The sequence below is a fragment of the Puntigrus tetrazona genome, chromosome 5, assembly GCF_018831695.1.
Source record: "Puntigrus tetrazona isolate hp1 chromosome 5, ASM1883169v1, whole genome shotgun sequence".
Classification (NCBI taxonomy): domain Eukaryota; kingdom Metazoa; phylum Chordata; class Actinopteri; order Cypriniformes; family Cyprinidae; genus Puntigrus; species Puntigrus tetrazona.
In genome coordinates, this window is record NC_056703.1 from 11,127,027 (window position 1) to 11,153,037 (window position 26,011).

The 26,011-nt window shown below is 36.5% G+C and overlaps 2 protein-coding genes across 5 annotated transcripts; both read left to right on the plus strand.

Annotated features, from left to right (window-relative positions):
- The first annotated feature begins 100 nt into the window (after positions 1-100).
- LOC122346179 (globoside alpha-1,3-N-acetylgalactosaminyltransferase 1-like) lies at positions 101-9,059 on the plus strand. Its single transcript, XM_043240866.1, has 7 exons — positions 101-248; positions 5,521-5,550; positions 5,647-5,685; positions 5,866-5,910; positions 6,106-6,138; positions 6,228-6,362; positions 7,116-9,059. The coding sequence occupies exons 1-7, from the start codon at positions 190-192 to the stop codon at positions 7,804-7,806; spliced, it is 1,032 nt and encodes a 343-aa protein (XP_043096801.1). The 5' UTR covers positions 101-189; the 3' UTR covers positions 7,807-9,059.
- Positions 9,060-9,196: 137 nt separating this feature from the next.
- On the plus strand, positions 9,197-23,199 carry LOC122346180 (histo-blood group ABO system transferase-like). 4 transcript variants are annotated; one of them, XM_043240867.1, is made up of 7 exons: positions 9,197-9,278; positions 10,128-10,242; positions 13,929-13,976; positions 17,847-17,882; positions 18,543-18,566; positions 18,974-19,108; positions 22,220-23,199. In XM_043240867.1, the coding sequence occupies exons 2-7, from the start codon at positions 10,178-10,180 to the stop codon at positions 22,908-22,910; spliced, it is 999 nt and encodes a 332-aa protein (XP_043096802.1). In that variant the 5' UTR covers positions 9,197-9,278; positions 10,128-10,177; the 3' UTR covers positions 22,911-23,199. The 4 variants fall into 4 exon arrangements, with proteins under 4 accessions (XP_043096802.1, XP_043096804.1, XP_043096803.1 ...); XM_043240869.1 differs by lacking the exon at positions 13,929-13,976; XM_043240868.1 differs by lacking the exons at positions 9,197-9,278; positions 18,543-18,566 and having other exon boundaries at positions 10,060-10,242.
- Positions 23,200-26,011: the final 2,812 nt, after the last annotated feature.

The following is a 26,011-nucleotide window of genomic DNA, read 5'->3' on the forward strand; positions in this document are numbered from 1 at the left end:
TTTGGTTTTTCTTTTTTTTCAGCTGTGCTAAAAAGCCCCTCCCTATGTGTCTATTTGACTCTGAAATATCCCTCTCACTGTGACATCACACCCCTCCTTCCTTTACCTAAACCTCTCTTGCTTGATTAGTCGCGCATACTCTTCAGTGTTCAACTTCTCATCAATGTGGACACAAGTATTCCAGGAATAATGCTGCTCCGTCAGAGTTTTCTCGTCATTCTTGCTCTCTTTGGGATGGTATTGTGTGGGTATGTAATTACTCTTCAGCAATGTTAGATAGCTTGCCTTGGTGTTTGGTTTGTGAATTGATGTACAACAATGGAGTAAAACTCTTAACTGTCTAGAAGCAGCTGAGTCATTTGTCAGATGCTGGTAACATTGCCACTGCGTGACAGAAGGCCAGGATATTTCTATGTGCGTATTGCTTTTATTTCACGGAGAAAAAATTTATACAAGCGCGCATCACAGAAATGTACTCCAAAATGTCTGACCAACATAATTACTTATTTTCCTAAATTATGCTGTTCTAAATTCCCTAAATTATTATTATTATTTTTTAATTATTAGTTTTATTTTCAATATTTTTTAGTGATTATACATAAATGGAAAGAATAAGGATGATATATTGTCAGTCTGCTGGTAATAACATTTTTACCACATCCCCAGTTTTGTAGTGTTATTGAATTTGAATAAACCAATGGGGAAGTTATTTTCCATTTTGTTGTTTGTTCTATTTAAAGATGTTTACAGCAACATCCATCTGTGTGAACATATCTATGCATTGAAAACAACTTTACCTGAAAACTGCATTGTTAGCAAATATTTGTGAATGCCGTTGCACTAGATCAGGTTTGTGTTTGTTTAGAAAACAAGTTAGTGAGGTGAGATACGGTTTTTGGTAAGCACATTAGCTTCCTTCATATAGTATACTTTGTCTTAGCTTTTGTGATGTGACTATTTGTTTAGAAAGTGCCCTAAATTAAATGATTTATGTTCCCTTGAAATGACAATGTTGTTAGATGTGTTGGACCATATTTAAGCTACAAACAGCATTGAAATCCTGGTTTAACTGGTTTGCTTTGTACAGAGTTTAGCTTCAGAAATTAACTCATTTAAATGTCCTCTCTCACTGTTTTGCTGTTTCTGGCTGAAATTATGATGTGTTAATTGAATAATCCTGACGCCTACTGCAAATGTAACAAACTCTAATAACCCATGATGTTTATGAGTATTAAGTGCACATAAATGCACATTAGTACATAAAAATAGCCAATTTATGACACATTTAGCTATCCGTATGGTTGTGACCTGTTTTACTTGCTTTAAGCAGTAGTAATTGGTTGTGTGATAGTTTTTTGTAGGTCTTAAATAGCCAAATGACAAATAACACAGAAAAAAATAAATGTTAAAATTATATTTTTTGTGCCACATCACACAGAAAAGAAATAGCAAATTATTATTATTATTTTTTTTTTACCTTGTTTGTGTGTGTCTTTTGATCTTTTATGCTTCAACATAAGCAAAGCAGGAATAGGTGAGGTAAATGGAGCATAGCGTTAGTTCTGGCAGGTCACATTAGTCAAGCTTGAATCAGCTGACACTCACCTCCACCCCCAACTCTGCCTTTCGTCCAGTCAGGACTTGGCACTGGATATTCTCATTGTGTCATGTCAAAAAGGCAGAAGATTCAAAGTCTGAGGATGAAACTCTGAAGACAAACTCACAGTCCCCCCCTAGTAGCTGACAAAACTCTCTCCAAAATTTAGACACGAATAGGGGGCCCCTGTCAGGAACTATGTTTACCGGAAATGCCACGAATGTGAAAGACCTGATTTACAACACTAACTGCTGTCTCTAAGTCTGTGAGAAGCTTCAACTTGATCTTCCAAGTGGGTGTAGAGACAACCAATCTGAGCAGACAAACATGCGTGATAACGCATCGGCCTTGATGTTTTTGGAGACCGACTGGTAAGAGATGGAAAAATTTTAACGTCCAAAAAAGTAGTGCCTAATGAGCTTGCCTGGAGTTAAGACTTTTGGCAGACCAAATATACTCAAGGTTCTTGTGGTCAGTCCAGGCAATGAAGGGAACCCCCAAACCCTCTAACCAATGATGCCATTCCTCCAATTCTTGACGGGCCAGCAACTCTCTGTTACCAGTGTCATAATTAGGGAGATAAGTGATGAGAAAAAAGTGTGCAGGGATGAATCTTATCATCCGAGGCTGCTTGCTTGAATAACGCCGCACCTACATGGTACTCCCTGAGCATGTTGGACGGGATCACCTCCTTATCCTGCAATGAAACATTTCTCACTCCACACCGTAACACAATTCTGACTCCAATTCACCTTAGGACTAAGGTGAGGCAAGAATTCTCCAATACTATGGGGGCCAAAGACGAGTCAGTGAGATGTAATCCACTCAGTGTGTTTGCCTGAGGTAACAAGAGTCAAAATGGGCATAACGTGTGTGATTCTGGGCAGCAATTATCCGTTGAGTGCCCTAACAGAGATCTGCCGATTCAAAGGTACGTGAATGTGTCTGGCGAGTGCACTGTCCATAAAATTACTCGGAAACAATGAGTCCAGAATATAGATCTCCTTCAGAACAGATCAGCCAGCCCATGCAGGAAAATGACACACTGCACCTCCTCATTCCACCTACACTCTGTCGCCAGAATTCAGAAGTCAGAGTAGTCAAACACAGTTCTCTGTTCCTAATGGAGATCGGTGAGTCTTAGCCACTTGGCACCCTGCCACAGAGCAATTGAAAATGGCTTTCATCTCCTTGGAAAGTTAGTGGAACAAGGAGCAGCAAGGATGTTGGTTCTTCGTGACACACTGAGTTAAACTACTGAATTGTGTTGATACAAATGTTGGTTCTGTTCTGTCTACCCTATTTATGCTCGCCCTGCTTTTAGAATAGAACTATAAACCCACCTTAAAATGTATGCTAATTGTAAGTTATCTTTGACAATAGTAGTCCTCCCAGAACTGTCAGTTAGGGCCTCTTGGCTTATGTATGTAAATTGTAAGTTATCTTTGATGATAGTGGTCCTAACAGAACTGTCAGTTACAGTCTTTTATCGTATGTATGCAAATTATAAGTTATCTTTGACAATAGTGGTCCTAAAAGAACTGTCAGTCAGTGCCACTTAGCCACGATTTTTTTATAAGCTTCACATTTTAAGCTCTGAAAACATGCAGAAAGACTTTTGGCAGAGAAATAAAGAGATTGCATTTCTTCTTAAACAATGTCACTTTTCCACCAGAAGACAGCTAGACTGAGTGGCGAATAAGTCTGCTGCACGGCTGGATTTATTGGGGAAGCAAAACATGCAATAATCAGTTTAAACTAAATGATGTTGGACTCTATATGAAGTGTTCATTATAAGATCCAGTGGCCCATGGATATTAATATATAGCCAGGATTGGTATTCCCTGACATTCATATGTACCTGACTTCAATGCGGGGGAAACACATTAAGTAAATTTGCCAGTGAATGTTGTTGGTCTAAATTTGAGTGATCACTTGTGTTAATTGTATGCATGAATTTACAAAATTACACATTACACATACAAAACAACCTTCTTATCAACCAATCAGAATTGATAACTTTTAGAAATAGATAACTTTTCAGGAAATATCTGTTGTAGGTTTAGGGGTTAGTATAGGTGCTTCTACATCATAGTTAATCAGTTATAATTTCCAACTGATTTTGGGAATAAATTATGGATAGCGTTAGGTTTAGGGGGTAAGGATTGAGTTAAATCTCTGATCTTGATTTTACCATGTGTGACATGTTTCTGGGTTAACATATTTGTTTTACCCTGGAGCAGCACTGATTAACCAAAAAGATTTGAATAACCAGTTTGTCATTTTTGTAAAGTTTAGGTTTACAGTCAGTGTTTGGTGCTTGTACATTAGTGTCATTCTTCTATTATTTTCTCTGATTTTAGAGATTACTCATGTTAATTCAAATGTTGTTCCTAGAAAATATCTATCGCAGCAAAATCAGACACCTGTGGGTAAAGTCTATATTTTTGGACAGTAATGTTGATCCAGGATCAACAAAAAATGTTGATCCAGGAACTTGTCTTTCTTAGAAAAATCACGCCAACCAATGTATATATTATCATAGTGTTCATCTCAAAAATGTTGTCAGTGTTTATTTAAAAACTTTAGTTATGCAGAATATAGATGTTTAATATTGTCAATACAATATATACCAATAGGGTATGAGTGTTTTTAATTCAGCATATTAACATAAAATGATAACTGCAAATCAGTGTTTCACTGCCTGGAGTCCATCACCTTTTTTGAATTGCAGTGATCCGTTTCTGCAGCTTTTTGTAGTCAGTAAATATATACTTAAAATTTCTCGTCAAATCTATTTGTATTCCAATTATAATTATATATTTTTATTTGTGTATTTAAAAGATAATTGATTATTACGAGGAGTTACTAATGAAACGCTATTTTGATATTTTTAATAATAAGTTTAATTGAAAAAATTGCAAAACATTAAAAACACAAACCAAGACATTCTTACTCGTAAAAAGGTTATTCAGTTTCAACAGGAATTTAAGTGCGTCATAGTTAAGGTCTATCTTTAGTTAGTTAATTAGTTACTATAAATCGCAGCTCAATAATGAGCTGTATGATGAGCGATAATGACACTTCAGTATCTACCATAAATAGATTATAGTCTTCACGTTTTTACCCATTTTAAGGCTTTCTGCTTTCTCCTACTCTATCCCTGTAGGAAATCAAATGAATGGATTTTGGTGAATTTGCATATTCAAGGAATAACTTGCTTAGTGCCTCAATGGGCATACTATTTAATTTTTAAATATTACACTAATTGTAGCCTAATAAAATTAATAAATATATTAGAAAATACTGAAAAAGCCAATCAGAGGAGTTTAAGAAAACAACAGGCCTGTCTGTGATTCAATAATATTACAAAAACACGTTTTAAATAAATTGCCTTCCAATACACAAACACAAATACACTATGAAGCCTTTACCAAAAATGTTTCTATAACCGAGGGTGTTTCTGACTACAGGAAATACTGAACATGTGACATTAGAGTGTGAAAACACTGTTAAACGCGTGAGCTTCAGGCTGAAAATGTACAATGAGTCATATATCTCCATTTCAGTAGCACAAATTTTACATTTTTAGCCCTGTCTATATCCTGAAGGTTTTTATAGAAGTGGAAGCTCATATATAATTTGCTTAATAATATGCAAAAATAAGAACTTTTGAAAAAGAAACAAATGAGTCAAATTCCCAACAGGTGTGTTTAATGTGGAAATTAGATGGAATTAAATGGACATATATTGGCTTTTTAATGCAAAATGCTTTATAAACTAGGAAAATCTGAAACTGCATTTTTATGTAAATTTGTATGTATGTACATGACAAAAATGAGAAATAAAACTTAAGTGTGATTAAACATTCACACATCTTTACAAAGGTCACTTGTCATTAAGTTGTATATCTTTTTTCACAGGCTCATTTACCTTAACGCCTACCAGAATAGGTGAGTTTAGTGCAATAAGACAAACACGGTTCAGATGTTGTGCATGTGTTACTCTCTTTGCTGACATTGCTGACGTGTCTTTCTTTATTTTTTAAGTTGCAAACAAAGGCAGATAATAGAAAAAATCTTCACTGAGTAAGTAATGATATAATGCATATGAATAAACACATCACTTTAACACACAAAATAATGGTGACTAGGTACAGTTCTGCGTTATTACTGAGAATGTAGTTCATGCTTATACCCATCAACTTAACACACACACACACACACACCATACTTCAGATAAGTAAGTGATGACTCTGCTATTATCAGGTCAAAGTGGAAGCTTAAGAACTTCGGATTGCGCTCATCGCTGGGGTGCGTAAAACTTCATTTTCTTAGAGACTTTTTTAGGTTGATCCTTAGTTAATGACATAAGGCGAAAACATTTTTGGTTCATGGTCATTTTTATCATTCTGATCAGATGGAAATAGATAAAACTGGTAAACCAGTTTTAAATGTATTTACATTTATATTAACTCCATTAACAGATAAAATGTCTGTTGTTCGCAGGCTTTTGTACAACCAGCCCAGTGCGCTGGTAAGGTAAGTATTATGTTTTTATAGCATATATTATAGCCCATATGCATTCATGAGTAGAACAATTACAGCTCTGTCTCTGTGTTTTAATGAAGTCGGACAGATGTTGCTTCTGTAACGTCCTGGTTAGCTCCAATCATTTGGGAGGGAACCTTTGACGCCAAGCTGATAGACTCCATCTACCAACAAGAAAATCTTACCATAGCGACCACAGTCTTCGCTTTGGGAAAGTGAGCTCCTCATGATACCTTTCATTTTGATTTTGTATCGGTCTTTCTCATTCGTTTGTATTTGTTTTTGGAAAAAGTAATTAAGGATGTCTTTACACTAGCACTTTTAGTGCTCACCAGGGTTCGATTGACGTCAGAGTTTGAATAGTGTGCTGCTGTCGTCCAAACCTCGGGTGGGCACCCGTGATCCGGGTTCACTTCTACTGTGAATGCAATAGTAGAAAATCCCGGAAGTGAACTGCTATTAATGATGTATTATTTGATTTAAAAAAATGTGTGTTTCACTCACTTTCCTGTCGACTGTAACTGACGACGCGTTGCAAGCAATATCATTTCTGCAACTAACAATTACTTTGATAATCGATTAGTTGACTAATCGACAATCGTCGTCGATTATTTTCAATATAGATAATAATCGATTTTATCAATTAGTAGTTGCAGCCCTAATCATTTCTGTTGTCGTTGCCGTTATGCACTAGCTTTGTAAACAAACCGAACGGTTCAAAAACATAAATATATACAAGTACAGAGATGTATAACGCAATGTCATACATTTTGCGGCCATACATTTTGCGGAGTAAACAGCTGGTATGATGACGCAAAAATAAAACACGTTTTTTTAATACAGTCTAAGGTTCGGTCCCAAAGAGTTAATGAAAGCAGTAAAACGGAGGCAGGAAAGCAATCCTAGCTGTTAAATAAGCACCCTAACTGTTAACATATCTCCCTGTATGTGTTTTCTCTGTTTATTAGATACACACGTTTTCTCAAAGATTTTCTGGAGTCAGCAGAGCAGCATTACTTTGTTGGATTTCGAGTGAATTACTATCTGTTCACGGATATACCAGAAGAAGTTCCTGAAATTAAGATGAGTGAAAATCATAGTTTGACGGTCCGAAAGGTTCCAAGTATGAACCGATGGCAGGATATCAGTATGGGCAGGATGGAAATACTGGAGAAACTAATAGAGAATGAACTGGCCAGTGAGGCAGACTATATCTTCTGCCTTGATGTCGATACAAAGTTCTACGGCCGCTGGGGAGTGGAGTCTTTGGGTCGTCTGGTAGGTGTGATACATCCCTGGTTCTTTGATGCTCCAAGGGATCAGTTCACATATGAGCGAAGACCAGAGTCTCAGGCATACATTCCAGCTGGAGAAGGTGATTATTATTATACTGGCGCTGCCTTTGGCGGCTCACTGAAGAATGTACATCATCTCACCAAAACCTGTCGGAAGCAGATGAACATTGACATCACAAACTCCATTGAGGCGATATGGCACGAAGAGTCCCACTTGAACAAGTATTTCCTTCATAACAAACCCAGTAAACTGCTTTCACCTGAATATCTGTGGCGGGACATCAATGCTGAGGCGGCCCAAATAAAAATAGTTCGATTCTCTCATGTAGCTAAAAACAATGCAGAAGTTCGTCCTAACAAGTAATAGTCGTTGCTGGTGTGTTCTCGCAAATCTCTCAAACTGTGAAACTGTAAACTGGTAATATCGAAAAAGGGGAAGTCAACAGCTGCCACCAAAAATGGACTATCGGAGACATTTACAGATATTTATGAGCAAAAAGTGGCATCAGGAAGTAAATCTGCATGACTAAATAAATGCTGTTATGTTTTTATGCAACCAAGCACAATGTAAATGTGAACTGAATGCACTTGAGAGTCAAAGGAGGAAGTTTAGGGAGGAATTCAGTTAGATATGGGTTCTGAAGTTAAATGTGATTTTACTTTTTAGTGTAATCTCATTAATATTATTACACTCAAGGTTGCACTTGCCTTTTTGTATGTTTGGGTATACACTGAAACAATGTATGACATGTGACATATTGGCACCATAAGAAATATGTATTTATGCAAAGCTTTTTTAACATCAGGATCTTTTCATGTTTTATACATTTATATGAAACGTTTTAATTTCTTAGTACTTATAAATATATGTATTTATGTATAAATGTATTTATGAATATACATATTAACATTATAAACACATAATTAGCAATTATATAGATAACAATAACATACTAAACATAACAGCTTTCAACAACAATATTAAAAAGTACCATGAATGAAGCATGCTGAATTTTAATGAATCAAAGTCAAAATATATATATATTGACTTTGATTCATATTCAGTCATATTTGATTCATATGTATATGTCTACAGCTATGGTAACAATTCATTCAAATATAAAAAGTCCATGCAAATATACAATGTATGTGTACTTAAACCGCATTTTGTGTAATACTAATGGGGTCAAATTGCAAGTTGATGGGTTTTTAGATATTACTGTTAAATCCAGAATGTATGAATACAGTATGTATACTGTTTTTGTTGTTGTTTGTTTAGTTTAGCTTGTTTTGTTTTTCATTTGCAATTGTTTTTATTTCTACCACTCTGTAAAAAACTAACAACAACAACAACAACAACAAAAACATTTGGGAAAACCAGCATAAACATTGTTTGTATGCTATTAAATACTAGGAAAAATAAGTACAATTTAATTGATGCAAACAATTTTTTTTTCACTTTGTGTATTTCTCTTATTTATTTCTCTTGTTGTCTGTGGAGAAATTTTTTGCTAGGAAACGTTTTTTGAGAGCAAAAAAACCCAAAAACAAATCGTAGGACATATCAAATGTATCAACTAACAACGTCACACAAAAACATTTTTCAAAGGGCCTATAAAATAAAATTTTTGTTATTTTGACGGTCAATGTAGCCCCCTATTACATTTCTTTTTAATTTCCCAGTCAAAAACAATCCACGCGCTTACATGTAGTTTAAAAACCAGCCCTATTTTGAAATCATGACTTCGTTCTGATTGGCTTGTTCGGTCGACGTCATCGCTTCAGGTTGCAGGTGGTTTTACGAACATGTGCAGCACGACAAGATTAAGATAACGCGTAAGTTCCTCTTAGTTTGTTTTAGGAAAAACTGCATCTCATCACAGTCTTCGACAGAACTTAACGTTAGGAATAAAACTGATTTTTAACAATGTGCTGCGATCATTAACGCTTTCTTTGTCGCAAATGCGTTTGTTGCCGTTTTTGCATCAGGACAGTGATTAAACGGTGAACTTTACATTGTTCCTTGTAAGAGAACGAAATACACCTTTTATTCAAAGTATAATTAAATAACTCTCCCCACACTGACTCGACTTGAAACGTTCCCAACTAGAATAAAAACTAGAACGCCGCACTCTCAAAGAATCCTGTTAAATTACGACTAGTATGCGATTGTTTGTTGTTGTTTATAGCATTAGAGATACTAGTAACCTAGTCTGTGGGAAGTTATGTATAGAAGTATAGAAAACCAAGCAGTCTTAATCTGTCACTTGCTACTAGTTACATATTAGGTACCGTTTTCTGATATTCATAGTTTACTGAGATCGACAGTATTATTCTTTATTCATTTATTTTTAGAATTAATTAGACATTAATTAACGTTCACATGTTTGCGGGTAGAAAATTATGGTTGGCTCCTCAAACAAGGTGTTTCAAGACCCAAAAGCAGTTTTTCATGCATTGTGTAATATTTCAGCGCCTGGTCCATATACCCTGTGCGGAATTTCCTTTTAAAAGCCGGTTAGACTACTCTGGTGTGCTGAAGGATGCAGATCAGTCATGGGCTGTTGAGTTGTTATTGTCTTAATGGAAAGCCCCTCCCTTACATGATGTGTTTGACTTTCAAATCTCTTCCGCACCATGACTACACAGTGATTTATGTCCAATATATTCGCTCTCTTTTTCTAGTTGAGTCCACCAAGTGAGTACAGACACAAGACCAAGCTGATATTACTATAATGCGACTCCGTCACATTTTTCTTTTCTTCCTTCTTGGAATGTTTGTTGGCTTATCACTGAGTGGGTAAGTGTAACGTTTTTAATATTGTGTAGCTGATTTTTGTTTTTTCACTCATTTGGATTTGGAATGTTAATTAAGTTATCACTTGTGAATCTATTTACATAGGCATATTGAGGTATATGCTGCCAGGTCACTTCATGTAATCAGCTAATCACATGGTAGCAACTTCATTTCAAACAGGGTTTGGGAAGGTTACACGTAGGAATATATTTGATTTAATTACTCAAGTGGGTTAAAGTAAGTCAGGGGTATCTAATTCTGCTCACTTTTCTGTAGAGTTTAGCTCCAATCCCAATGAAACATTGCAGAACCAGTTTATTCAGGTTTTTCTTGGCATGCTACAAACATCCAGGCAGGTGTATTGAGCCAAGGACCTAGAACACCTGATCTAAGTACTTTAGAATCCTTAAGGCAGGGGTTAATTTGCATTCATGCTGATTTTTAGGAGACACACTTTTCTTTCTTTTCTCATGTTACCATTTGTTATAAACATATATAGCCTAGAACTCATATGCACAAATGTCTCACATGCACGTGAGAGCATGTCAATTCCATTAAAGTTGGAACCCGTTTTAAAAAAATTGACATCAACTTACCTCAAGTGTTTTTTCACATTAAACATTGAATCCTCTGAAGCTGATACAAGCTGGATATAAAACTGTCTTTCCCATGTCAAAGATACATCACATGCATGAGTTTTTCTGATTCTCTCTGCATTTTGACTTGTCCTTGATTAGCTTGTGTCTGTTCAGTTAGCAAGTTGCTAATTGAACAGACTGCCCCAAACTTTAGTGATAAAAAAAACAAAACAACCAGTTTACATGAAGATTTATTTAATTTAATATTAGTAATCTTGAATACTTTTCGGTTGTACTGTTATTGTTTTTTGTTACTGTCCATTTAAAATGCAGTTAGCCATGTCTTATTTTATATGCGTAAGGACTTTACGCGCATTCAATGACTGCCAGTAGATATGGTCAATTGGTGAAGTGTCTTATACATAATGAGTTCACTATATTCAAATGACCTTACCAGATTTATAATAGAGTACCTTTTGAGATGTGTTGGAAAGAGCAATTTGGATAATGAATATGACAAATCTGCAGCAACTCCATTATGCTTTCATGTCAATATAGATCAAGATTTCTGAAGAATATTTCCAGCATCTTGTTGAATACATGCCGTGAAGAATTGTGAAGTTTTAAAGGCAAAAGGAGGTGTAAGGATGAAAGAACCAAGAATAATTTGATCTCCTGAGAATCATATAATACACGCATTCAGGCATCTTTGAGACGCCCCACAGAGTGAAGGTGCAGGACCCCTCCACCCATCTTTCCTTCTAATCAGTCTGCTTAAAATTATTACATAAAAATGCCAGTGCAAGAAATCTAACAGTGATCAAGTGATAATGTCTGGTATCACTTGAAATATCTCAGTGTGACTGGTACAAAGGTCTTATTTCTATAGACGTAAACTAAAAGCTAATAAAGATTTGATTACTATAATAGGTCTGCCCTCGCCCGGGGTATTGTATGCAAGTTACCATCCATCCCAAAAGGTCAAAGTGTTCGTTCCTGTCTGCTTTTTGGGGAATTACTGTCTTAGTCTGAGGTGTTGTGTGTGTGTGTGTGTGTGTGTGTGTGTGTCTCTCAGTCCATACTATGTATTTCATAAGGTCAGGTATGCATATTTAGTCTACAAGAATTAAATTTTGCATTAATATGATTTGATATGTTTGAATTGGCTATGTAATTGACATAATGCATATTTACCTGACTAATAATAAATTGTTAGATTTGATGTTGTTGTTATTATGTTTCACTCTGTAATTACTGACTATAATTATTGATAGCTTGTTGTATCCTTGCTAGCGACATGAGCACCCGAATGAACGAGTAAGTAATATAAAGAGTTAACTAGAATAACCAAATATCAGAATGCTAATTATTTCCATGTGTATACCCATCCTATTGACACCGTTTAACATCAAACTACATTTATGCAGTTTTGCTGATAATGTAAGAGGGAAAAAACTATTTTATTTTTTGTGTTAGAAATACTCTCCCTCCCCATGTTATATTGCCTGTTGTTATGAGGACTTTTTTATTCTGACGGGGAGAGAACGGTGAATAGAAAAATAAGGTGGAGAAAAAGAGCTCATCCGTATTCAATGGTTTTATTTATATAAACATTTAGATAAAGCCCCGAAAACACCCACAAGCGCATAAGTAAAGCTTTACACTGGTGGCAGTGCTGTTTTGACGGATATTCGAGTTTCTCACACACACACACATACACACACACACATACATACATGCATACATATGGCGGCGGTAATGGAATGTTTTTCTGGGTAGTTTGCGTGCGGTGCGGCCACGAGGTATGAATACTGTTTTTTTCTGACACTGACACTATCGTTTTGAAGCAAGCCATTGTTGACCTTACAAACACAGTCAAAGATCTAAGTAAGGATCAGCCCTGAAACTTCAGCTGCATGATCAACGTGGCCGATCTCATCGAGATTCATCGCCAAGTCGTCATAGTTCAACGAGATAAGCTGGTCTAACAAGGTATGCCAGTGCACCATATGGTCGTTTATCAACCAAACTTTCCGCTGACCGTTCTCCATCACCTGACAACTATAGAAGATCTCCCAGCCGCTGCAGAGACCATTACAGAAAACAGCATGACACATACCAGCGTAATGACAGAGGGGACTTCTCACCGCATCGCAGAGACAGGTTTGAGGATTACTATTTTTCAAGATACTCCACTGCAACTGCCACTGACCACTACGTGGATTACCAACGGGGATGACGGCAGGATACCATGGCTTCCAGCAACTCGTCATTACATCGACATTGTCTAATGTCTATCCAGATCTTCGCAGCTATCGTTAGGGAAACTTCCTTTAGCTGATGCGGCAGGGCACACATCAGCTATTTCACCACCATCCCCATACGACAATGAACAGATGACAACCACAGACGCCAGACGTCCACGGAATGGATGTTCTCTGGTTGCAGGTTGACGGACACTAGTACAGCACACATCAGTGGTATTGTTGACGGTAGCGACATGCACATCATGATAGACATTGGGTTTAGTATTTCATTCTGTCAAAATCTGTAACTGGTCAGAATTTAGATAATCTGAGGTTAACAGTGACAGTTCCCAGACTAGGTACACCGATATTACAACATGACATGTCATCAGAAATGTGAATCAGGGTATAATAATTGGTTGGGATTTTCTTCAGAAACACAAAGCAATCTTGAATGTGAGTAAATGTACATGTTGCCTTTATGACCAAACTTTGCCGCTGTTATGCAAATCTAAATTTACCTCTCTGTACACTGTACAGCTCAAATTACTGTGACAACTACCATTCCAGCCAATTGTGAGATGCACTGTACAGCACAACTTGTCCCATCTGCTGTTAATGCAGGTTTAGCAGATGGATACTGTGGGTTGTTTGAGCCATATCTATTCGAGTTAGATGGTATTGCAGTTGCACGCACCCTTACAATTGCTGAAATGGTCAAACTGTAGTGAGGCTCATGAATCCAACTAACAGCCCTTTTGTACTGCAACCAGGTATGCAACTGGGGGAGTTCACTCCAGTCAAATCAAATGATGTTGTTGAGCACTCTGATGTTGTATTTAATGTGTCTGCCCCATCTACACAGGTGTCACCTGAATGCGAAGCTCAAATGGCTGCTCTCTCTGATTCTCAGGTGAACAAATTGCATTCACTGTTACAGTAGTTTCATGACGTCTATAGTAAGAGCCCTACAGACTTTGGTAGAACAAACATAGTCACGCACAAAATCAATACTGACAGTGCAATTCTCATACAGAAACGTGCTTATCGCACTTCCCCTCAGATGCAGGAGGTGATTCAGACACATGTGGATGACATGTTGGCAAAAGGCATTGTGGAAGCCAGTCATAGCCCTTTGGCTGCGCCTATAGTTATGGTGCGGGAAAAAAAAAAAAAAAAAAAAAAAAAGATGGCACCTGACGTTTTTGCATAGATTATAGGGGCCTTAATTCTGTCACCATTAAGGATGTCCATCCATTTCCTAGAACAGATGACACCTTGGATGCACTAAGAGATTCATCTATATTAAGTACTATGGATATCCTTTCATCTGGATATTGGCAAGTGCAACTTCATGACGCAGATAAACCAAAAAACGGCTTTCACCACGGGTCGTTCGTTGTATCAGTTTACAGTGATGCCGATGGGCCTAGTCAATGCTCCGCCCACTTTTCAACACTTGATGCAAGTAGTGCTGCAGAGCCTGTCCTGGAAAACATGTCTTGTATATTTAGACAATATCATTGTATATAGCAAGAATTTCAGTGAGCACATGCAGCACTTGAGAGAGCATTCGAGAGCAGCAAACCTGAAGCTAAAACCAGCTAAATGCTCTTTTGTTCAACCATAAGTGACATTTCTGGGCCTTGTTGTATCATCTGAGGGTCTTCAGCCAGATGGAAAGAATATTCCGAAAATCAAGGATTGGCCTACTCCAGGAAGTCCTATGGAAGTTCGAGCCTTCTTATGTTTCTTCATATTACAGACATTTCATTCATTGCTTTACTCAAGTTTCAGAGCCACTCCATCTCAGAAAGGGAAGTTGTTTGTTTGGAATGAGACAGAACAGGAAGCATTCAATTCCCTGCGACATGCACTTAAACATGCTCCAATTCTTTCTTATCCAGACTTTTCAAAAGAGTTTTTACTCCTTACAGATGCTTCTAATACAGCCATTGGATGTGTTTTATCTCAGCTAAAGGCTGACAACAAAGAAAGGGTCATTGCATATGGTAGTCATGTTTTGACACCTAAGAGAAACGATGGTCCACCTATAACAGGGAGTTGTGGGCTATCGTTTGGTCCATTCGCCATTTCCGTCAGTACCTCAAGGGCCACTCTTTTCGGATCATCACAGACCATAAACCCTTGCTTAGCCTTAGAAGAATGGTTCTGCATGGCGATCCAACAGGTCAAAGAGCAAGGTGGGCTCTATAGAGTGAAATCTGTGACTGGACTAGTGAGTACCGGCATGGCCGTAAACATGCCAACGCAGATGCCATGTCTCGCAGCCCTAACAAGGAGAGTAGGGAGACTACTACTACCTCCCCAATCAAGACTGTCCATTTCAACACAGGCTGAGATCACTGAACCACATACTACTTCTTGGGTATATAAGGGACCTCCGTATTCAACGCTAAAAGGAACTACAAGTCAACTGAGGCATTTCTGGAAAGAGTTCCCAAGGCTTACTTTTGTGGATTCTGTTCTTTGCCATAAAGTTAGACCTCCACCAAGTTGTAATTCCATCTGCACTGCAGCCAAAAGTGTTCGAGCATTTGCATGTTCATTCACTTTCTGGACATTTTAGTGACATTGCAGCGTGCTCTGGTGAGTTTTTGGCCCCACATGTCTAGAGATATTAACAGTTGTGTGCTCAGTGTCAAGCCTGTGAAGCAGACCACAAACACCTCATCAGCAAGCACCAATGCAAAACATAATTACAAGCATGCCTTTTGAAAAGATTTTCTGCTGAACTAATAGAGTTGCCTGTTACTCAGAAAGAGATCCCTTTATGTTCTTGTAGTAATGGACATCTTTACAAAATATCTCAACCTATATGCAATTTCTGATCAATGTGCAATTACCGTCGCTAAGTTTGTTTGAAGATTATGTGGGCCAACATGGAGTGCCCCAGAGTGTGCACACCTTTTTTCCTGGTGCATGGCCGAGAAACCCACATTTCTGCTGATTTTTTTATGTATTTTTTTTTTCTGGGTGTTCCCATAGCACCTTCTAAAGCTACTCTAGGAACACCAAATAAATATGCACATTCTATGCTCAGCTGATTGCATTCTGCATTTAATACGATTGCAGACAATATTCAGACAGCTGGAGCACAGCAAAAGCAGTTCTACGACCGCCATTCAGCTTCTCAGTCTGATGATCTCGTATTGGTTGATCATACAGGGTCTTGAGCAGATTGGATTCCTCAACAGGTGACAAAGTACAAAGTGATAGATCTGCTTGATCCTAGGTCAAAGCCTAAAGTGATTCACTATAACTGGCTAAAGCCTTACTGATCTGTGTGGTCCCCTGAACAACGTCCTGTGCAGATATTCCTTCAGAGTGGACGCCCTCCGCTTACAGGGCTATCAGGGTCCAGACCTTATGTTCTTCGAGATTCTTTGGTACCCAAGCCTGTAAGACCCATTCGAGCAAGGCCAGTGAGGGATGTTACATTACCTCCTGTTCAGGGGGAACTGTCTGAGGGATCTAGAGCTGAATTGCCAGTAGAAATCCTTTGTGGAAAACCAGTAGAGCGAACGGCAACAAGGTCAGGACGTTCCTGACGGTGAATCCTCCAATAAGATTTGGGGAATTATATTGTGTTTATTTATCTCTTTGTTTTTCCTACCATTTGCTATTACATTCTTGAGTATATGGTTTTCAGGGTATGGTAGAAAACACAATGGACTAATGAAAAATGAAGACAATGGAAGTTGTGTATTTTGCAAAAGTTAGCTTTTGTTGAAACTTTGGGGTTGTTTTTTTTTTCCTACCTGAAAGTGTTTTGTGTTTTAAAATGCTAAATGTCTTACAAATGTATCATTTTGTTGTCTTCTTTAGGAAACGTTTTGTTTCAGAAGGTGGATGTAGTGTAAGGGGGCAAAAAATGTTTTATTTTTGTGAAAATACTCTCCCTCCCCATGTTAATTGCCTGTTGTTATGAGGACTTTTATTCTGATGGGGAGAGAGCAGTGAGCGGCGAATAGAAAAATAACGTGGAGCAAAAAGAGCTTGTTCGTATTTGATGGTTTTATTAATATGAACATTTTAGATAAATCCCCGAAAACACCCACAAGCAAAGCATTACAATAAGGTGAACACATTTTAGTAGAAATTGATTTATTGCAGTGAAAAAAATTCTTACTGTAGCTGTACAGTAAGCTATATTCATTCCGGATACTTCACGGTTCGGCCACCGGCTTCAACAGTCTCCGCCATAAAATCAAAGTGTGTGTGCGCATCATTGATCAGTGTTCTCGCTAAAAAAATGTTTCTCATAAGCCAATCCACTACAAATATACTTTTGATTTAACTTGATTTTATGTAATTTCACTGCTTCTCTCCATGAGATATTTCATGTAGATATTTAATATTTTGGGTGACTAACAAAAGCAGAGCTCATAAGGTGCGCAAATTTTCCCGTCAAGTTTTACGCAGGAAGGGTTTTGTGCATACGCACATTGACAAATGAGACCCCTGTTCTACTTAATTTAGTTGAACCATCCTGATATCAGATGCTATGACTGAATACTTTAATATGTGATTGAAACCATACATAGCCTTTTTAAGGGAGTGTGGACAAGTCATAACTTTTTATATAAAAAAACATCTCTTTGGTTTTGAGACTTTAGTCATTGAAACTTTACAGATCTTCTTTACTGCACCAATAGCTTGTAACACTCTAAAGAGAGAGGCATTTACATCATATGACCACAATCTTTTTTTAACATTTGGAAAAAAAGTCTGTGACAAATTTTCATATCTTTCTTTACAGGCTTGTTTACTGGGGATTCACCTCCATTTGGTTTAGGTGAGTAGACTAAATTCAAGACATTTAGTTTCAGTCTAATTAAAAAAAAAATCATCACAATGAAAAGGATAGCCGGTTAGTTAGACACATCAAACAGAAAGCCACACTGGGCAGGGTTGCCAGGTCTGCCAATCAAAACTAACCGTATTATATTTTTGTTTGGGGTATGCCGCTCTGTTTTGGGCCTCTTCCATCAAAAAGCTTTCTGAGAAGATTGTTTTAAACCATGGACTTAAGAAAATCAACCAGTGGCAACATTGTATGAGTACAGTGTCTAATTTGTGCTTATCACACTTGCCAACCAACAGCAGGATATTTATTCAAATGTCACAATATAAAGGCTTTAGTCTGATTGAAATCATACCAGTGAAATTGTGTACCACAATTATTAAATAGACAACAATAGACACAATTGTAGATTAGCCTCACCCAGCATTTATACAAACTGTGTGTATGCTCTGAAATACTGGTGATGTGTAACATGTAATTACATTATTAAGCATAACGTATGATATTCATACTGAAAGTACATACTGAAAGAGACTGATGTTTGACTATGCTAAACCCTGCTGTTGTAGTTGGGTTACAGGAAAACATGTAAATGTTCAGTGAGGACTGTTGAGTTATGTAGTCCATTCATAATTATATTTTGGTTTGCAGAAATCATCTAACAGGTCAACTGGGGTAAGTATGGATGGACATGGAAATTATTTACAGTGTGTAAACACACACACAAATATATATATATATGTATGTATGTATGTATGTATGTATGTATGTATGTGTGTGTGTGTGTTTATATGTATATATATGTGTGTGTGTGTGTGTGTGTGTGTGTGTGTGTGTGTTATTTATATATATATATATATATATATATATATATATATGTATGTGTATGTGTGTGTGTATATATATGTGTGTGTGTATATATATATATATATATATATATATATATATATATATATATATATATATATATATATATATATATATATATATATATATATATGTATATGTGTATAAACAACAATGTTTAATTGCAGTCACTGAATGATTGTTTGCTTTTGTGTGTGTGTGTGTGTTTAATATAGTCGGACAGACGTTGCTTCTGTGACACCATGGTTAGCCCCGATTGTTTGGGAAGGAACCTTTGACTCCACAGTGATCGACTCTATCCACAAACAACAAAACATCACCATAGCAACCACTGTCTTCGCTTTGGGAAAGTAACAAAGTTATATACTTCTCCGAGTCTAAAAATATGTCTTTTACTTTGGAGTTTATTTTATTACTTTTTATGTTAATGTTCTTGGAAGATTTTGTGATGTCCACGAATGTTATAAAATTAAAAATGTTGGTAAGGTTTACATCAATCAACCAATCAGTCACTTTTTATTTATATACCGCTTTTAACAACACAGATTGTATCAAAGCACTGAACAGTATAAAATTGTAGAATACAATGATTGAACACTTTGTTATTAAATGCAGAGATGGTCTCTGTAATTAAACCAACAATAATCGCTAGAAATTAAGAAGCAGGTCTTCCTTGCAGATACCATTTTTCTCTAAGAATGAATATAGTTGTAAGGATACTACCTTTTCTAGTATTTTTGACAGAAAAGGGAGATTAGAGATTGGTCTGTAATTTCAAACAAATTAACATCCATTCCATGTGGAAGTATTAGATCTGGAGTATGGTTTTGACAGTGACACGTATTGTCTAAACCCAATGGAGTTCAGAATGTTTAGAAAGCTAATCCTAATGCATCTTTTTCATTATCAACATGGATATTAAAATCGCCAACAATTAAGACTTTATCTGCAGCCCGTAGTAACTCGGTTAGAAAATCAGCAAATTCTTTAATCAAATGTATGTGGTGCCCTGTAGGCCTATATACAGTAGCCGGTACAATCATGACATTTAATTTATCACTAACATGTGTTTCTCTAGACAATGTTATATGCAGCACCAAAACTTCAAATGAGTTATACTTAAAGCCTGCCCTCTGAGAAGTACTCAGAATATTGTTATAAATTGTAGCCTCTTTACCTTTTAGACGTGGCTTGTTTTTATAGCTGTAATTTTGGAGAGGTAGACTCATTTAAAGTAATGTATTCATCTGGTTTTAGCCAGGTTTCTGTCAGACAGAGCAAATCTAGATTATGATTATTGATCAAAACATTTAAAGTAGAAAGAAACATGCAAGCTACTTTACTAATAAAAGTGTCTTGTTCATATATATATATATATATATATATATGTATGTGTTATTTATATATATATATATATATGTAATATATATATGTATATATATATAATGTATGTATGTGTGTATATATATATATATATATATATATATATATATTATGTATGTATGTGTGTATGTATATATATATATATATATATATATATATATATATATATATATATATATATATATATGTGTATGTGTATATATATATATATATATATATATATATATATATATATATATATATATATATACAGTCATGTGAAAAATTAGGACACCCTTTGAAAGCATGTGGTTTTATTGTAACATTTTTAATAAATGGTTATTTCATCTCAGTTTCAACAATACAGAGAGATTAAAGTAATCAAACTAAACAATGAAAACTGAAGAAAAGTCTTTTCAAGATCTTCTGTACATGTCATTCTACAAAAATGCCTATTCTAACTGAGGAAAAGATAGGACACCCTTGCCCCTAATAGAGAGTGTTACCTCCTTTGGCTGAAATAACGGCAGTGAGACGGTTCTTGTAGCCATCTACCAGTCTCCGACATCGGTCTGAGGAAATTTTACCCCACTCCTCAATGCAGAACTTTTTCAGCTGTGAGATGTTTGAGGGGTTTCTTGCACAGACAGCCCTTTTCAAGTCACCCCACAGCATCTCAATGGGATTCAAATCTGGACTTTGACTTGGCCATTCCAGGACTCTCCATTTCTTCTTTTTCAGCCAATCTTTGGTTGATTTACTAGTATGTTTTGGGTCATTGTCATGTTGCATGGTCCAGTTCCGCTTCAGCTTTAATTTTCTAACTGATGGTCTCACATGTTCTTCAAGCACCTTCTGATACACAGTAGAATTCATGGGGGATTCTATGATGGTGAGCTGACCAGGTCCTGCTGCAGCAAAGCAGCCCCAAACCATGACACTTCCACACTTCCACTTCTTTTCTTGGAATGCTGTGTTTGGTTTACGCCAAACATGTCCTCTGCTCTTGTGTCCAAATAATTCAATTTTGGACTCATCTGTCCAAAGAACATTATTCCAGAAGTCCTGGTCTTTGTCAACTTTATCTCTGGCAAATGTCAGTCTGGCCTTGATGTTTCTGTTGGAAAGCAAAGGTTTCCTCCTTGCACACCTCCCATGCAAGTTAAATTTGTACAATCTCTTTCTGGTTGTAGAGGCATGTACTTCTACATCAACAGTAACCAGAGCCTGCTGTAGTTCTCGAGATGACACTTTAGGGTTTTTGGAGACCTCTTTTAGCATCTTGCGGTCTGCTCTTGGGGTGAACTTGCTGGGGCGACCAGTCCTGGGCATGTTGGCAGTTGTTTTGAAAGCCCTCCACTTGTAGACTATCTTCCGGACAGTGGAATGGCTGATTTCAAAATCTTTTGAGATCTTTTTAAATCCCTTCCCAGACTCATAGGCTGCTACAATCTTTTTTCTGAAGTCCTCTGACAGCTCTTTTGCTCTCACCATGGTGCTCACTCTCACTTCAACAGTCAGGAGCACACCAAACTAAATGTCTGAGGTTTAAACAGGGCAAGCCTCATTCAACATGCAGAGTAACGATCTACTAATTATGTGCACCTGGTGTGATGTACCTGTGTGAGATCTGAGCCAATTTAAGAGGGAATACATGTGAGGGTGTCCTATCTTTTCCTCAGTTAGAATAGGCATTTTTGTAGAATGACATGTACAGAAGATCTTGAAAAGACTTTTCTTCAGTTTTCATTGTTTAGTTTGATTACTTTAATCTCTCTGTATTGTTGAAACTGAGATGAAATAACCATTTATTAAAAATGTTACAATAAAACCACATGCTTTCAAAGGGTGTCCTAATTTTTTCACATGACTGTATATATATATATATATATATATATATATATATATATATATATATATATATATATATATATATATATATATATATATATATATAATTTATTATGTATATTGGTATATATTACTGTTTTGATAAATGTAAAGCCTTTCCTTAAAAAAGATATACATTTCTTTCAAAACATATGAGGTCAGTAACTGATATGTTTTTAATATGTCCCTCTCTTTTTTTTCCCCCCCAGATATACACGTTTTCTTAAAGATTTCTTGGAATCAGCAGAGGAGCATTATTTTGTTGGATTTCATGTGCATTACTACCTGTTTACAGATCAACCAGAGGAAGTTCCTAATGTAAAACTAGGTGAAGAACATTACCTGACGGTAAAGAAGGTTCCAAGTATGAACCGATGGCAGGATATTAGTATGAACAGGATGAAAATACTGGAGAAACTAATAGAGAATGAACTGGCCAGTGAGGCAGACTACATCTTCTGCCTTGATGTCGATACAAAGTTCTATGGCCGCTGGGGAGTGGAGTCTTTGGGTCGTCTGGTAGGTGTGATACATCCCTGGTTCTTTGATGCTCCAAGGTTTATATTCACATATGAGCGTAGACCAGAGTCTCAGGCATACATTCCAGCTGGAGAAGGTGATTATTATTATACTGGCGCTGCATTCGGCGGCTCATTGAAAGATGTGCATCATCTCACCAAAACCTGTCGGGAGCAGATAAACATTGACATCGCAAACTCCATTGAGGCGATATGGCATGAAGAGTCCCACTTGAACAAGTATTTCCTTCATAACAAACCCAGTAAACTGCTTTCACCTGAATATCTGTGGCGGGACATTAGTATGAGTTCAGGCCGAGTAAAAATAATTCGCTTCTCTCATGTTTCCAAAAACAATGCTGAAGTTCGTCCAAACTTGTAGCACTTTTGAAAGAGTTTATATCCACATTAACACGTTGAGTTTCACAAGTAAAAAAATCTTTACTTTTGGGGAAAAATGGGCAAACACAACTGTTGTTTCTGAAAAAAAAACAACTTTGTAGATTGTAAATGTGATTTAAAAACATGATTGTGTAAATGAGTGTGATGAAGTGAGTTATGTTTCAACAGAGACATCCACCTAAAAGACAATACAGTTTTAATCAATCATGAATGTCAAATCCTTTTTGTCAAATATTTTTCTAGTAAAACAAATGGTTTAACATCCTTAAGACAATATTTATTTGGCTTGTTCTTGGCATCAAGTAAAATGTTTTCTCTCTAATTGGATAATTTACTTGTTTTCAGCAAAAAATATATTACAGTACATGTTTTTCTTTATTATGCATTTACCTCAAAATAGAGAAAACACACAATACTTTTGTAAACACCCAAACGGTAATACTTGTAAGCATGTATTTCTTAAGCCATTAATGTATTAAAATGTAGCTACTTGTTATATAATTATGGTACATTTGACTTTAAACATAATATAACTAATAATAATACATGATTCAAATTAGATTAAAAACAGTAATGTGAAAGTCCAATTCATTGATTATCCCACAAGCTGTAATTTTGCCTTTGACTTATGTTGTTTCACACTTGTTGTTTTTGTAATGTTTGCTGTAAAATATTTTCCATCTATCACAATGTCTGGTGTGCACTGTAGTCCTGAAACTGCAATGCAACCTTCCACTCCTGCAATTCAATCTTCCTGTTGCACACCTGTACTTCACTTTTACAGGTTTTTTTTAAATATAGATCTGACAGTTTTTACAAGCATTTGCTCTCTTTTGGCCATGTAGCAAGTAGTAATTTGGCAAAATGTTATGGAAATGAAGTTTGGTCAAGGAACTACTGTCTAATCAGAATTAAGGATTCAACTGCATTGGCATGTATTATTAATTTGTTCATTTTACATTTGGCTTGCTTAGGAAATAAGGGCATGTTATACTAGGGGGGTCATTGAATGCTTGAATCTGATTGGCTGACGAACATTCTAAGGTGTGCATTTATTTTCGGGGAACCACACAGAGAACGTAGTTCCAGGCAGCACTTTCATCTAATTACAGCTCCATATCACTTCGCCAAATGGGTTCAAAGGTTTGAAAACAGCAAAATAACCAAAACCCCACAATGACACTGGCCAAACAAATAAATATAATAAGAAATTTCATAAAAATGATAGCTCGTTCACATATTTTGCAGCAAAAAGAATTTATTAACGCAAGCACATACTCGTCAACATACTCACTAATGCTGACAGGGCTACTCTCACAACTTTATCTGTAATGTCAACTTTAAAAAAAAAAAGCTTGACTTCTCACAAGCGTGTGAGGAAATTTACATGTACTCTCTCACTCGCTCTCTCACTCACTCACTCACACTCATAACTTAGCTAGTGATGGGAAGTTCAGCTCTTTAAAAAAATAAAAAATGTTGAGTTCCACCCTGTATAGCACACTCCTGTTTGGGCCTTAGCTCTGGCATTCCCATCTGGTGTTGTGTGGATTTCAGCTTGTGGCAACCATGCTTTTGTGAAAAAAAACTACAATAGCCTTCACTTTGTCCACATTTGGTTTTACCACCTTCATAACCTCTTTAACCATTAGGTTTATTGTGTGTGCAAGACATGGGCAGTGTGTCCACTGCACTCTTAGTAGCTCCTCTGCTAGGTTTTCTACAGCGCGTCTCTCTGCAAACTCGAAACAGTCCAGAAGACAAGATGTCATCTCAGTTTTCAACGAAGTGACAAGTGACAGATATTTATGAGCAGTTGAAAGGCAAACTGCTAAAGCTTTTTTTGACCCCGTCTTGCCACAGTGCACACACTGTGTTATATATAATAATTGTTTTGGACAAGGCTTTTCTGCTGAGGAGAACATACGTGGAATTTAAAGCCTGGACAAATGTCTTAAAATCCTTTGTCCTCCACAATGGAAAATGGCTGAATACTTAAAATCAAAGAACGAACTGAAAGGACGTCATTTCGAACAAAATCAAGCCAAAGTTCGATTCGGGATTTTTCCCCGCTTTTTCTGGGTTTTTTATTCAGCCGAGGTCTTTGACAAGGGAGCAACATCTCCGAGCCATCGGAAACTGATAAAAGCAGTCAGAAGAGCGACCCATGTCAAATTTACCGCCGGAAATCAGTTATTACTGAAGTATTGTTTTGATGTGTGTTTGTTGTTCTGCTGTTGTAATTTATGCTTGGGCAACACAGCCCCTAGTACACCTGCGTTAAAACCGCTAACCGTCAGTTAACCATGCGAATGCAGTTAAACCTGTTAAACAATACTCCTAGTTTTATATGGAAATATATTATATATATTATTAAAATATCCAAACAACACCAAAACAGTGTTATTTCGTTGAATTACGTGGTCCCAAATATTTACACGCTCAACTAATTGCATGCCATTTAGCAACATCAGCCATTCAGTATCTATGTATGTGATCTACCAATAATGCTGTAGCAGAGCGAGAGTGTCATCATAACACATCTTTCACATTCAAATGTGTAAAAAAGCGAATTGTCTGTTTATACTATTCAGTGAAAACGAGCCTTAAGCACCAAAAGCCTGCCTTATTGGCAGCGGCTATTTATATTAGCTCCGACCTGGGTTCAGATCCACCTTTTGGCAAACATTTTAATCCCTTTTCAAAATTCAATTCACATCAGAAAAAAACATGAGGGAAAAATAAAGGAGATAAAAAAAAGTTAAAAGTAAAATATTGGGTAGGGTTAGGGTAGGTGTTGGGAGGGCTCTATTGTCCCAATAAGATGGCATCCATTTAAAATTTTGAATTAAAATTTAAATTTACATTAAATAAGCTATAATTGAATAATGTTTTATAATGTACTGCAAAACTGAGGTGTAGATAATTGCCACTATTTATAATAAGTAGTATAAATTGCAGAAAATCCTGCTATTTTAGCAATGTAAATGTAAATAGCATACTATATATAATGATGCTTTTTTCACTTGGTGTAAATAGCATCCATTACTATTTAAACTTAGTTTAAATAACATCTATGCT